This window comes from Salvelinus sp. IW2-2015, linkage group LG18 (assembly GCF_002910315.2).
Source record: "Salvelinus sp. IW2-2015 linkage group LG18, ASM291031v2, whole genome shotgun sequence".
NCBI classification, from domain to species: domain Eukaryota; kingdom Metazoa; phylum Chordata; class Actinopteri; order Salmoniformes; family Salmonidae; genus Salvelinus; species Salvelinus sp. IW2-2015.
In genome coordinates, this window is record NC_036858.1 from 64,990,051 (window position 1) to 65,006,019 (window position 15,969).

General features: G+C 43.2%; 1 protein-coding gene across 1 annotated transcript in view; it reads right to left on the reverse strand.

Annotated features, from left to right (window-relative positions):
- Positions 1-13,535, reverse strand: part of LOC111977409 (cytohesin-3) — a 54,680-nt gene extending 41,145 nt beyond the window's left edge. The window contains exons 1-4 of the mRNA XM_024006812.2: positions 13,195-13,535; positions 873-955; positions 602-666; positions 173-239 (exon numbers count right to left, since the gene is read on the reverse strand). Of these exons, the coding sequence (XP_023862580.1) occupies positions 173-239; positions 602-666; positions 873-955; positions 13,195-13,213 (234 nt within the window). The 5' untranslated portion in view covers positions 13,214-13,535. The remainder of the gene's footprint in view (positions 1-172; positions 240-601; positions 667-872; positions 956-13,194) is intronic.
- Positions 13,536-15,969: the final 2,434 nt, after the last annotated feature.

A 15,969-nucleotide genomic window follows, 5' to 3' on the forward strand; every position in this document is an offset into this window, starting at 1 on the left:
CAAAGAAGCCTGGGCCATACGTACAATCATAAACATAGRTTTTAATATCACAGGGGTACATTACTGGACACAACCCCGCCAAAAGCTATCCCAGAGCTGAAATAAAAGACTGAAGATGTGGCCATCCCTGAATCCTGAGGCTCTGATCATAAACATTTCAACCTGAAAATACCTTCTTAGGATCCATGTTGAATTTCTTCCTCCCCATGGCAATCTGTTTGTTCCTCTGTGTAATTTTGCTGTGAGACATGACATGGAAGAAAAACCATGAATAACCTTCTATACAACCAACCAACTTAAAAAACATCAACATTACTTTACATGTAAAAAGGTACCTTTTCAACCTTCAGCTGTTCAGACAGACCCATTAGTGCTGTATACATTGAGCCAGATTGAATCAACTAATGATAGGAAACTGAGCAGGCTGATAGATGAGATTATAAAATAGTTCAGTCACATTTTGGGTAAGGACATTAGATATGGTACACCAGCTAAGACTGATTGAAATCACTGCACAACACATACTTGTTCAGTCTTCTCGTTAGAACAGTGAAAATCAAATGCAAGCACCAGTGAATGAGACCATGGGCTGTTCACCCACCTCTCTCCTACACACGTTAGTTGCTCGATCTCAGTCATGACTTCAGCTATCTCAAACTTCAAGCGCTGAGAGGGGAAGAAAAGGAAATATAATTGGTATCTTGGAATAAGCTCATTCAGAGAAAATTATTCAACCTAATGAACAGAGACCTAGACAGGGATTAGACATTCTGAGAAAATGATACAAGCTACACGAGCATATCAGAAAAACACTTTTCCTCAAAGCTTTGCCAGCTACTAAGCCGAGCCACAGCAACTTCAAGGCTACCCACCTCAATATCATCCAGCAGCTCTCTCTTCCTCCGCCGGATGTTTGACAGCTCATCCCTCTCTTCCAGCGAGAGATCCTCAGGTACTGAAGAGAGATCAGAGAGAGAAACTTTCTTAGTCTTACTGCTGATACATCTTCTTACATTGCATGACACCACACACACTAACTAAGCCTGCTAGAGTACGACGACCGTCACGCTAACTAACTAAGCCTGCTAGAGTACGACGACCGTCACGCTAACTAACTAAGCCTGCTAGAGTACGACGACCGTCACGCTAACTAACTAAGCCTGCTAGAGTACGACGACCGTCACGCTAACTAACTAAGCCTGCTAGAGTACGACGACCGTCACGCTAACTAACTAAGCCTGCTAGAGTACGACGACCGTCACGCTAACTAACTAAGCCTGCTAGAGTACGACGACCGTCACGCTAACTAACTAAGCCTGCTAGAGTACGACGACCGTCACGCCTAACTAACTAAGCTGCTAGAGTACGACGACCGTCACGCTAACTAACTAAGCCTGCTAGAGTACGACGACCGTCACGCTAACTAACTAAGCCTGCTAGAGTACGACGACCGTCACGCTAACTAACTGTAGTACGCGATCGATACGAACTGCTAGAGTACGACGACCGTCACGCTAACTAACTGAACCTGCTAGAGTACGACGACCGTCACGCTAACTAACTAAGCCTGCTAGAYTACGACGACCGTCACGCTAACTAACTAAGCCTGCTAGAGTACGATGACCTGCTATCGGACTCATCGTGGATGTTAATGAGACGGTGAATGGGAGCTAGCCTGGTTAAACCAGACTGAATGCTGCAGACTGAGCACACCATGTGAGTACAGCATTCAGTTTGGTTTAACCAGGCTAGATGTGAGGCTGAGCTGCCTTCAGAAGCCTCCCTACACCACATCTGCGCTGACCATTACGTCACCCTACAAAACACACCTTCATTTATCAGATCAACAAGCAAGGCAAAAGGTCGGGAAGGTACATTTAAATGGGTAATAAAATGGACCCTTCTGGTCCAGTGGTAGTGGACATTAAACATGAAAATAGGGGTCTACAAATTATATTGCTAATTCAATCCCTCCTGGCAACTGCCCACCGTCTCATCCAAAGAATGAGTTTAGTAGTCTCCAGTCGGCAGACAGAGGAGTCGTTTTTTAGCAACTAGCAGGGTCCAGAGCTCTGACAGTCACAACAACTGAATGGTTCCTTTATCAACAAAACGGTCGTCCTTTTATCGGTTCATGTCTCTTCACCACTCTGCACGGTCTAGGTGCCACCGGTTATGTCAAAGTTGTATCTGAATCGGATTTCATTTGAGTTTCAGCTGAGTACCACTGTAAGAGCTACACAGTGAATGAGCTCTACTCCAGTGTGCGGAGTGATGGGTTGGGTTGGGTGGGTGCAAAGCAGGGGGCAGAGGGGGGGTTAAATAAATTCCAACATGTGCACCACAGAGCAGACCCTCATTTACCCCCCCCCCAAAAAAATTCATTCAAATCTCCTTTTAGGAGTAAATCCCAACGATGAGGTCCTCACCCAAAAATGACCAACTGTTCACTACCCTCCCTCTGCCACTAGGGTAGCTGATGATACAGAACCTAAATCTGACTGAGCACCTAACAGAATCTCAGATGAGATGGTGATACATTTGGGGGCAGAAAGCCCCCCTCAAAACATTGTTAAGTCAACCCAAAAGTGTACATTTCATCACATTCTTGCCACTTTTTGGACTGGACAGTGTAGTAAATCATAAAATCAGACCCTTAGTGACACTAAAACCACCACTCATCCCAGCTTGACCAGTGGAACTTAGACCAAATCCCATTCTCACTTACAGACTGTACATGAGCAAACTTCCCATGTTAAGAGCTAAACTGGGTAATGGTCACAGCCTGGTCTGTTAATGTGTTGGAGCATGAGAGAACCCCGTCACCCAAACATAAGGTGGAATGGGTCCGCAATCAAAAACATGTTGCATAAAGCTCATTTCATTATTATTATGGTTTTTCCCACTGCATCAGGGATAGCGTACACCGACGTTTTGGCTTTGCAGTCTTCTTCAGTGTGCAAGTACAATTTTCTTTTAATTCAAAACAGCATTTATAAAGAACTGAACAGGTGCTTTTAAATCAGGAATGTGGCTTTTCTGGTCTACAAGTTAGTCACAAAAAAATACAGAATTATAAGGTGTGGGAGTGGGCTCGAAGAGCAATTCATGAATCAATTGGCTTAGGTGTCTCCTCACTTGGATAAATGATATCAATTCCTGAGATAGCTTACCACAAAGGACATCAGGCACAGTCGTTCATAAATAGTTGGACTGACTCATCAATGATATGCAAAATCTGATATGGACAGTGTTCTTGTATAACAGCCTAAATGCGGCCTATAAAGGAGGTGAAGTCTAGTTCTGTGTTTACACCATGTGGAGATGCAGAATTTAATTGATCTACCTACATGGCTTCTCGTTTAAGTCATTTGTTGTCGTAATCACATCCTGCCTGGTGGATGAACTTRTTAGATCCAAAGCAATTCATTAATATAAGGATTTTGTTCTATAAAGTGTCTCGCAACTGGCGAGGTGATATCTTGATGTCTGATAGTGGASTTATGTTCTCCAAGGCCTACTTTTAAGGCGCAGAATGTTTTTTCAATATACATCTTATTACAAGAACACTAACATATAAATAACTATTAGTAGTGCAAGTTCTACATGACCTTATCTCATAGGTCCTAGAAGTCTGAGGGCATACTAAGTTAGAACATTTCCTTATGGCGCTACAGGAAGTACATGATCTACAGGAAACATCCTTTTATGKATGCCTCTTCTCTCTCTGACCACATCTGATTTAACCAATATGTTTGATAGATTTCTTGATCATTTATAGGTGATAAGGGTGGATTCTGGAAGTCAGAGGAGTCTGATGATAGTATACATGTCAGTGTTAACTGACAATAGACCTGATGTCATTACGGCCATCATTGAAAGTAAGTATATAGTTCACAGAGAAGTTGTTGTTTTTGTTGAGATTTAAGTAACTGGCTTCTGTCTTGAAGCTTTATCAAGACAGGTATCAGGGTATCCTCTCAAGGAAAGAATTTGATTGTCTATCATGTTCTTCCTGTGTGTCACAGATGCAAAGCAGTCTATTAAATTTGGCTTACTGGTAAACCTCTTTTAGGGGGAGAGGGTGATGACTATCAGCTGTCAGTATACATTTTCTTTTTTTAATCTGTAGGTTTTCCGTAAACTGTAGTATTATAGAAAAGTAGAACCCAGTCACCCCACTGGCCTCAGCAGGGAGACGGGATGAGAAGATACAGGCCAGGCAGGCTGTCACAGAGCAGGGAGATGGGATGAGAAGATGCAGGCCAGGCAGGCTGTCACAGAGCATGCAGATGGATGAGAAGATGCAGGCCAGGCAGGCTGTCACAGAGCAGGGAGATGGGATGAGAAGATACAGCCAGGCAGGCTGTTCACAGAGCAGGAGATGGGATGAGAAGATGCAGGCCAGGCAGGCTGTCACAGAGCAGGGAGATGGGATGAGAAGATGCAGGCCAGGCAGGCTGTCACAGAGCAGGAGATGATGAGAAGAAGCAGGCCAGGCAGGCTGTCACAGAGCAGGGAGATGGGATGAGAAGATACAGGCAGCAGGCTGTCCAGCAGGAGGGGAGGATGAGAAGATACAAGGCCAGGCAGGCTGTCACAGGCAGAGGAGATGGGATGAGAAGATAAGGGCAGGCAGCTGTACAGAGCAGGAGATGGGATGAGAAGATACAGCCAGGCAGGCTGTCACAGAGCGGGAGATGGATGAGAAGATACAGGCCGAGCAGGCTGTCACAGAGCAGGGAGATGGATGAGAAGATACAGGCCAGGCAGTACAGTGTGGCCTCTGGCTCAAAACCCTAATCTGAAGCCTGCTGTCACCAATCCTTTTAACTTTATACCACTTCGGCTCCCCTCACTAGCCTCACATGCGCGCACGCATGCAGGGACAAACACACGTCATGCACAAACGCAGATGCAGGCGTGCATAGACAGACACATGCACACTGGTGCTGCCAGCTGGCTTTAACCCCCCACAGCTTATAATCCCAATCTGACCATGGGGCTGAAGACCACAGTGGAAGTGTGATATATACACAGAGAGGTTGTTGGCAGTGATAACATGGACACAGTAACAAACATCTGTAGTCTTGTTTAGCAGTCCGGTGATGTGACCTGGCAGTATGTCAAGACACCAGAATGTGGGGCATGATTAGTACAGAACAAGCCAAGGGGTTATGATGAGTGTCTGTATGTTAGTCAGTGCAGTTAATTTAAGGGGTTTATTTTCATGATCGTAAGATCTGGCATCTGTATGAACTTTTCAATAGTTGGGAAAGTTACACCTCACTGCTTTGTGGATCCAGATAAAGTGCATTGTGAATGTGATCACTGTACCATTATTTTCCAGTAATATCTCACATCATTGCATGAGAGGACAGCAAAGATTTTGAGGGGTAATATCTTGGGGTTTAGCTYCCTCTGTGGGTCAGGACTCAGGAGAGATCTAGGATCTAGTACTGGGGGGTTAAACTAAACTGTCATCCACTGATTACATTGTTTAATCTGCTGTTTTCGGGAGCGGACCCCTACTAGTGGGTGATGCATCCGTCCGGGTGGTCCCTCCCTCTGTCCTGGTCTGTCCGGACATCATGTCCCCTTATATCCAACATCTGCTCAGGGTCACCTCTATGATGTAAATATTGGATTTGATGTGCTGGGGTCTTATATCTCCACGACCATAAGCCTGCTGCCAGAGCATTCATAATGGTGCCGTTTCTGGCACCCACTTCTAATCAGAGGGCTGGATGGGGGTTGAGTGACTGTGAAGACCGAATACCAACCCCTGGCTGGCGATTGTTGCCTGGAGGTCCAGGATGTTGTTGCTTGTCTAGTCTTACCGGGCAGAGTAACATTGTCTTTTAAGCCTCCAGCAGGTCAGCCAAAGACAAACAGTCACCAAACACCTACAACGTTTATTGATGTCTGTGTTATATGTTGTGTAGTTAGGGTGGATGTTTGTAAAAATCTATACATAATCTGTACATGGTGTAGCTAAAAGCACACCTATTAGAATCCCTGAAAATACAAGCACAGCACACCTCCTCCTTTTAGAAGGCCTGTGAATTCCAAAGAGGTGTTCTGGTTCTACATTCTTGTGTTCTCAGGGTTGAGGGCTCCAGAGAGCAGCACTTACCTAGTCTGGCCAAGAAACACAAACCCTGTAGCCTCCAGCATCTATGTAGCCGCTCGCCATCTCCTTAATACTGGATCTGCTTCCATTTAGTTCCCCTACTAGTAGTGAAATAAGATGCATATTACMCAAGGAAAGTGTGGTCTCCCTCTTTTGACATTTCTCCTTCCCTCTTTTCCTTCTACAGCATCKCGGAGTCACCTCTTCACTGTAGATGCTGAGACTGGTGTTTTGCTGGTACTATTTAATGAAGCTGCCAGTTGAGGACTTGTGAGGTGTCTGTTTCTCAAACTACACACTAAAGTACTTGTGCTCTTGCTCAGTTGTGCACCGGGGCCTCCCACTCCTCTTTCTATTTTGGTTAGAGCCAGTTTGCACTGTTCTGTGAAGGGAGTAGTACACAGCGTTGTATGAATTCTTCAGTTTCTTGGGAATTTCTAGCATGGAATAGCCTTCATTTCTCAGAACAAGAATAGACTGACGAGTTTCAGAAGAAAGTTATTTGTTTCTGGCCATTTTCAGCCTGTAATCGAACCCACAAATGCTGATGCTCCAGATACTCAACTAGCCGAATTAAGGCCAGTTGTATTGCTTCTTTAATTAGCACAACAGTTTTCAGCTGTGCTAACATAATTGCAAAAGGGCTTTCTAATGATCAATTAGCCTTTTAAAATGATAAACTTGGATTAGCTAACAACGTGCCATTGAAACACAGGAGTGATGGTTGCTGATAATGGGCCTCTGTACACCTATGTATATATTCCATAAAAAAAATATGGGGAAAAAATTGTAATTAAAATCAGCCGTTTCCAGCTACTATAGTCATTCACAAATATCTACACTGTATTTCTGATAAATTTMATGTTATTTTAATGGACAACAACTTTTCTTTCAAAAACAAGGACATTTCGAAGTGACCCCAAACTTTTGAACTGTAGTGTATTTTCTACTCTACTCCATCCCGGTCTCGTTCTCCTCATTCTATAACTCAAACAGTCGGGGCAATATACTGCATCCAAACAAAATTCTGTGGTACATGCCAACCCTTCCAGACAGTTGTCCGTGCTAGTCTACCCTCTCTTCCATTGCAATGAAACAGTATTTCCCAAAATCAATTCCATACATGGTGTTTCTCTACAGACGAGGCAGCAGTACTGCAATACTTTATGAGTCCGTCTCAATCCCTCCTTAAACCAAGTCTGCAGTGCCAATGATTCCTCACCCCTTAAGGGGAGTGTGTGTCTACTGTCTAGCCTAATCCTTCAATGTTGTCCCACAATACAATAAAACTCCATCTTAAATGGTCCAAATTTGCATAATAATGTTTCTAAATCTCCTGTTAAGCTGTTGAATAAGGCAACATGGTAGGAGGCCTGAAAAGGCTATTTTAAGGATGAAAAAAACAGTTATTCTCATTTTGGTCATCTCAAAAGAATCAAGTCAACACCTTCTTTGTGGCTTTAAATATAAAATGTATCAGATGGCCCGCAAAGAAGAAATGTTTGTCTTCTTAAAGATACAGTGTGGAAGGAAGACCGTAAGACACAGGATGGTAAAGAAAACAGGACTTACTCTAACAAACCAGAAGGGCAGAGAGAGAGAGAAACAGCTAAGTAGATGGGCTAGTTAGCTGACTGGCTGTATCTGTTGTAGCCATTTAGCCTATGGCAACCAGATACTTTGTGCCAGCCAGAAGGTCCTCCAGGCAGTGTTAAAGCTACAGACCAGCCGCCCACAGCATAGCAATTATGACTTCCATTAGGAAGTCCTCCCACACCACTCACCCTACCGCCACAACAAAGACTGCTGGCCAACTCTGACAAAATAGACATGTTCTGTAGACTAAGGGCAGGAAACCACTAATGTCTGGATTCATATGAAACTTCATCACCCAAAAGACTCAAGCAGTTTGTATTTATGTTCTTCTCAAAGAACATGTATGTTTCCTTGCCCAGAGGGTGAGATTGATAAATGGCCATGAATTCAACATAAAGGGGTAAAGTAATKATTTACTAAACTAATTGCAACCAGCAGTTCTGTCAAGTTGCCCATTTCTGATAAGAAAAGCCTTTTGACAGATTCAACTGCCCCTCAACACCTCCCCCAAAGAATAAACACACACATTGTCAGGCCATAGAGCATGGAAGGAAAGCAGTTTCCCATTTAGTGTTTCTCACAGTCAGTTAGGGAAAAGCATGTTGAGAGAGAGAGTTAGAGGGAGTCACTAAAGCAGTGGTTCTTAACCTGGGTTCGATCGAACCCCAGGGGTTCGGTGAGTCAGTCTCAGGGGTTCGGCGYAGGTCAAGACACACATCCGACTCATATGATTCGTGATGACACGCCCCGCTTGGCCATCATTGGCTGCAGGTGATCACSCTACATCGCTTGGCCTATCTGTGCTGCAGGGAATTTGGTGCGCTCAGTAGTCGACTTGTGACTGTCGTGATGGTACGTCTTGTGATTTCTTTCTTAATATTRTAATCCCTTCATACTTACTATGTCGAGCAAAAAAAGAAAGTGGTCGGACYAATATGTACAATAMGGATTCACATGTATAACGGAACGTGATGGGAGTCAGCGTCCTAACTGCATGATTTGCAATGCCAAGTTGAGCAATTCTAGTTTAGCACCGGCAAAACTAAGAGAACACTTCCTTAAGCTGCATGGAGATGGAAAATACAAGAACACAACGCTCGCTGAATTCAAGGTGAAGAGAGCCAGATTCGATGAAAAGGCTACTCTGCCTGTTCTCGGCTTTGTACCCATCAACAAACCGATCCTCACAGCATCGTACGAAGTTGCTTACCTGATCGCAAAGCAGGGCAAACCACACACCATTGGTGAAACACTCATAAAACCATCTGTGTTGAAGATGGCGAATATCATGCTGGGAAAAGAGGCTGAAGTTAAGTTATCCCAAATTCCTCTTTCAAATGACACCATCAGCGACAGAATAGAGGACATGAGCAAAGACATCTTGGCTCAAGTAGTTGCAGATCTGATTTCAAGCCCGGCAAAATTCAGCCTTCAACTCGACGAGACCACAGACGTTTCCAATCTAAGCCAGCTTGCTGTATTCGTGAGCTATGTGAAAGACGACGTGATAAAGAAAGATTTTTTATTTTGTAAGCCTCTTACAACAACAACTAAGGCAGCCGATGTGAAGAAACTTGTGGATGACTTCTTCAAAGACAACAATCTTTCGTGGAATATGGTTTCTGCAGTTTGTTCGGACGGAGCTCCAGTCATGCTGGGAAGAAAGTCTGGTTTTGGTGCGCTAGTGAAAGCCGATGCACCACACATCATTGTTACGCATTGTATTCTGCACAGGCATGCGTTGGCAACAAAAACCTTGCCTCCAAAACTGGCATAAGTATTAAAAATTGTAGTGGAATGCGTGAACTATGTGCGAACTAGTGCTCTGAGACACCGCATCTTCAGTGAGCTGTGTAAAGAAATGGGCTCTGAATTCGAGGTACTTCTGTACCATTCTAACGTTCAGTGGTTATCCCGGGGACAGGTCCTGAATCGTGTTTTTGCRGTGCGTGTGGAATTAGCCCTGTTTTTGCAAGAGCACCAACATTGTCATGCAGATTGCTTCAAAAATTCTGAGTTCATTCTCATTTTAGCGTACATGGCTGATATCTTCGCAGCTCTCAATCATCTCAATCAAAAGATGCAGGGCAGTGGAGTCAACATCATCGAAGCGGAGGAAAACCTGAAGGCTTTTCAAAAAAAGCTACCGTTATGGAAACGACGAACAGAGAACGATAACTTCGCAAACTTTCCCCTGCTGGACGACTGTGTAAGTAAGATCGAAGATGTATCTGGAATCGGAGACATTTCTGTACCCGCGGAACTGAAGCAAGCAATTGCCACGCACTTAGATGAGCTTGCAAAGTCTCTCGACGGATACTTCCCTACAAGAGAGTCATATCCAGCATGGGTGAGACAGCCGTTCACGTTTAGTGTTGAGACAACAGATGTCCAATGATGATACATCGAGGTGAAATCATTGAAATTCAGCAGAGCCAGGGTTCAACACAACTCTTCAGAACAACAACGCTTTCAACTTTTTGGTGTCAACAAATGGTAACGTACCCTGTCTATTGCTAAGAAAGCTCTCGAGATTTCATTACCGTTTGTTACAACATATCTTGCGAGCAATCCTTTTCGAGGATGCTGGACATTAAAAACGAAGAGAAAAGAACAGACTTTTGCGAAAATGACATGAGAGGGACTTGCCCAAGGTGAAGCCGCGCATTTCTGAACTGTCTCTGCAAAGGCAACAGCAGAAGTCACACTGATTGTGCAGTAAATATTCATTATTATGTTTTGTTTTTGTGTGAAAATCATGTTTTGATGATTTTGTTCTTTGAACACACCGTGTTGATGTTGATTGCACGTTCATTTGTGCACCAGTAAAATATATACCTATGTTTTTGAATTTGAAAAAATTCTATATCTTTTTTTCCAATTAAGAAGGCGTTCGAGTGAATATGCGCATAATGACACACTGGTGGCGTGTCAGTTACCTATAAACAAGGTTAGAAGAACCACTGCACTAAAGTTTATCAGGATCCTGACAGAAAAATACTGTCAAGGACACACAGCACTTAGGTAAAAAACACCATTTCACAAACAGAGGCACTTTCCTCATAATCCCCCTTGATTAAACGGCAAAGCTTGAAAGTGTCCCTGCAGAGAGAACGTAGCGGCTCCAAAAAAAAATGCCTCAAGTGCAGTACTGGCCTTATCATGTGTGGTTTCTTTCCTTAATCTACTCCTCTACCATTTAGTTTAATAGCTTTGTTAAGCGTCTACTGTCTCACATTTTTTATAGTCACTTTTGTTTCCTTCGAGCTAATACAAGCTCTTTCAGACTTCTGGCTTTAAACCCTACGAGCCTAACTACACCATTCAGTCCTATAAATAGACTTCTGCTTTAACTCTACTAGCCTAAAACTACAACATTCAGTCAATAATAATAGACTTCGGCTTTTAACTCTACTTAGTCCTAAACTACACAATTCAGTTCTATAAATTAGACTTCTGCTTTAAACTCTACTAGTAGCCTACTCACATTTCCCAGTCTATTAAATAGACTTCTGCCTTTTAACTCTACAGCCTAACTTACACATGCAGTTATAAATAGGCTAGTAAGGTTAAAGCAGAAGTCTATTTTATAGACATGTGTTAGTTTAGGGCTAGTAGAGTTAGACTTCTGCTTTAACTCTACTAGCCTAACTACACGTGTCTATAAATAGACTTAGTGCCATAAAACACTTGGGATTTAGGGGTCTGTGTTCACACAAACGTGAGCGCAGACATCTGTCTTGTGGCATGTAAACAGAACAGAGGATTGCCACCAAGTGTAGAGAAGTAGGAGTAAACACACAGTAATTAATTCCCATATTCTACCTTCCGCACTTCCATAGTTTTCTCTGAGGATGTGTGTGTGTGTGTGTGTGTGTGTGTGTGTGTGTGTGTGTGTGTGTGTTCTATGCATGAGAGGCAGTATGCATGGCCATTATCAGCCCATTTTAGAAAATGGCCTAATCCTACACCATGGCCTTCCCAAGACAAATGTTTACAATACATGGCCTTCGCCCCCTGCCTTGGGTTGTCTCTTCTTTCGCATCATGCAAGCAGTATTGAATACCACAGGCTGTGGTTTAGCACTGTCATTTACATCAATCCATTCGGAACAGGTGCCACTGAATGAGCCTGTTCTGAAAGCCTTCCAACCGCAAAAGTCGACTTTCCTGTTGAAAAAGAGATGTTTATCTGATATGTTTCACCCGTCCAGGTCCTTGAGCAGCCGTTTCAATAGAACTGCTTTATAATGGAAAGATTCGCCTAGCTTAAAGCTCCGGCACGAACTTCAAAGCAAGTCAGCGCAACAGACAAATTGACGAAGAAGCACATTGCTGTATGCGTTTTTACGCATTCCTCACACGGAGTTCAATTAATATGCTATGAGTATAGCAAACTTATAACACCTTCCTAATAGAGTTGCGCGCACCCCCCTTACAAGTGATCATAGCTTTCACCTGGTCAGTCTTATGAAAATAGCAGGTGTTCTTAATGTTCTGTATACTCAATGTATATGCCCTCCTATTTGATGGATAAATATAATTTGTTGTCCCACTTGATGATTAAGAAATGTCCAGTAACCATCCTCCACTAGAGCTCTTTATACCCTAGTTCTCAAACTCTAGGCAGCATTCTGCCTTCTCCCTACAGTTCTCCGCCATTATCTTCGCCCACGACTGCCTCATGTGATCTACAATCCCGATGCTGCGTTAACGTTTACAAAAACGTCAATAATCGCTTGCAACACGGCTTTTAAAACATATGGCCCTTTCAACCGCGAGAAGAATCATTACAATAAAAAAATATATACACTTACTGTAGCAGTTTTGCACAGATCCATACAGCTATGGGTGCCTCCATCCGATGAAACTACACTTCCCGAGTTAAGTTTACACACAGGTGTTCGGGGGATGCTAGACAGCTAATTAGCACAGGTGTTCGCCTCTTGTCTTCAGTCTGTTTTCAGCAAACAAGCGTTGTAACGTGGAGATATGGCCTTGTGGGAACACGAACCGTACAAAGGTGTGTATCAATTAAGCATTTTTTTATTATTTCTCGCTGATATGAAAGATAAGGTCCTTATGCTTCCAAAACCGTACTGCAAGAGATGCGTGTTAATGTTCAGCGTCTGGGATCTTAACAAAATTCCCCACTTCAGAAGCCGCCTTCGCCCAATGACTTATGTGTAATGGAATGGAACTGAGTCATGATCAAAGGCTATTTATATCCTACCTATATTTACACCCTTTCATGACAACAGTTGACAAAATACCATTGCATTTCTTAATACCTTACTGTTAGAGGGAAACAAATACATTTCTGATTAAATGCATGCAGTGGTTACAAYTATTCATTGACTCATGCTTTACGGCGCATAACCTATATCAGTCCATCTACACACCAAAACAAATGACCATGGAACAGAGAAAAAAGAGAGACGGTGAGTGAATCATCGTGAATCTTACTTTGATTGTCTTCGTCCATCTCTTGAGTGCAGGGATGAGAGTCCAGAAATCAGATCGGTGGGTCAAGGTAGATGTGTTTTATTACTGGCTATAAACTGTAGATACTGTAATGACAGACCGACGGCTCACACAGAGAGCTGTGCAGAAATGCAATAGCGGCATGTGTCAATAACAAAATCCCTACATGAGAAATATATGCTGCCACCAAATAAACATGTATGTATTATGTGTAATAAAAATGTAAAAGAATTGGATGTATTTAATCCAATGATAATAGCTGTCCTGCCACTACAGATCCCTCTCGATCCTGGTTACTCCAAAGTGATGCAAAGGATAGCGGATTCTTTACTCTGCGATGGCAACGTTTACCATACGTCATCCCTTCGCTCCGCCCTGGTGGTGACAGACAACCCCTCCCTTCATACAAATGTTTAATTAATTCCAAGTAGCCTGCACATATACAGTGAATTCGGAAAATATTCAGACCCATTGACTTTTTCCACATTTTGTTACGTTACAGCCTTATTCTAAAATATATTACATCGTTTCCCCCCTCAATCTACACAATACCCCATAATGACAAAGCAAAAACAAGTTTTTAGAAATGTTTCCGAATTTGTAAAAAAAATGCAATAAAATATTACATTTACATAAGTATTCAGACCCTGTACTCAGTACTTTGTTGAAGCACCTTCGGCAGCGATTACAGTCTTGAGTCTTCTTGGGTATGACGCTACAAGCTTGGCACACTTGTATTTGAGGAGTTTCTCCAATTCCTCTCTACAGATCTTCTCAAGCTCTGTCAGGTTGGATGGGGAGCATTGCTGCACAGCTATTTTCAGGTCTCTCCAGAGATATTAGATTGGGTTCAAGTCCGGGCTCTCGCTGGGCCACTCAAGAACATTCAGAGACTTGTCCTGAAGGGTTGTGTGCTTAGGGTCATTGTCCTGTTGCAAGGTGAAGCTTCGCCCCAGTCTGAGGTCCTGAGCGCTCTGGAGCAGGTTTTCATCAAGGATCTCTCTGTACTTTGCTCCGTTCATCTTTGCCTCGATCCTGACTGGTCTCCCAGTCCATGCCTCTGAAAAACATCCSCACAGCATGATGCTGCCACCACCATGCTTCACCATGGGGATGGTGCCAGGTTTCCTCCAGACGTGAAGCTTTGCATTCAGGCTAAAGAATTCAATCTTGGTTTCATCAGACCAGAGAATCTTTTTTCTCATGGTCTGAGAGTCTTTAGGTGCCTTTTGGCAAACTCCAAGCGGGCTGTCATGCTCKTTTTTACTGAGGAGTGGCTTCCGTCTGACCACTCTACCATAAAGGCCTGATTGGTGGAGTGCTGCAGAGATGGTTGTCCTTCTGGAAGGTTCTCCCATCTCCACAGAGGAACTTCTGTCAGAGTGACCATCGGGTTCTTGGTCACCTCCCTGACCTGGGCCCTTCTCCCCCGATTGCGAAGTTTGGCTGGGCTGCCAGCTCTAGGAAGAGTCTTGGTGGTTCCAAACTATTTCCATTTAAGAATGACAAGGCCACTGTGTTCTTGGGGACATTCAATACTGCAGAAATGTTTTGGTACTCTTCCCCCAGATCTGTGCCTCAACACTATCCTGTCTCGGAGCTCTACGGACAATTCCTTCAACCTCATAGATTGGTTTTTGCTCTGACATGCACTGTCAACTGTGGGACCTTATATAGACGGGTGTGTGCCTTTCCAAACCATGTCCAATCAATTGAATTTACCACAGGTGGAATCCAATCAAGTTGTAGAAACATCTCAAGGATGATCAATGGAAACAGGATGCACCTGTTCAATTTCGAGTCTCATAGCAAAGTCACATAATAAATAAGGTATTTCTGTTTTTTATTTTAATACATTTGCAAACATTTCTAAAAGCCTGTTTTCACTTTGTCATTATGGGGTATCGTGTGTAGATTGCCGAGGAACATTTTTTATGTAATCCCTTTCAGAATAAGGCTGTAACATAACAAAATGTGGGAAAAGTCAAGGGGTCTGAATACTTTCTGAAGTCACTGTATATATAAAAATGTAGCCTATACTATCCTGTATAAAACATACAGAATTTTACTCCATCTATTCCAAAACTTCAGAAAAAAATCACAGATGTAAGATAAAGAGTCTCTGTTTTGTGCAACAAGCTTATGCTGTCATTTAATGTTGATAATGACATTAATATGAATCTGTCTGGAGGAATATAATTGAAATTTGCCAATCGCATAATGAAATGGCATTCTGTATGACATTATTATTGAACTGCTCTTAGTGTTGGATATCAGGATCAAACTGTTCTTTCCCATTTCTCTGGAGAATGTTAGGTTCCTCCATTTCTCTGGAGAATGTTAGGTTCCTCCATTTCTCTGGAGAATGTTAGGTTCCTCCATTTCTTGGAGAATGTTAGGTCCTCCATTTCTCTGGAGATGTAGGACAGGTCCCTCCATTTCTATGGGAATGTTAGCGGGAATAGTCCCCTCCATTTCTCTCTGAGAATGTTAGGGAATATCCGTCCCTCCATTTCTCTGCGGAATGTTAGGGATAGGTCCCTCCATTTCTCTGGAGAATGTGGCGAATTAGTCCCTCATTTCTCTCTGGGAAATAGTTCTTCCATTTAATCTGGGATGTTGGGGGGACTAGGTACAGCCCTACTGCTTGAACCCCTACTCCCTATAGCAGTGTGGGGTATAGCCCTACTGCTTGAACCCCTGACTCCTATAGCGGGTGTTGGAGTATAGCCCTACTGCTTGACCCTGACTCCCTAT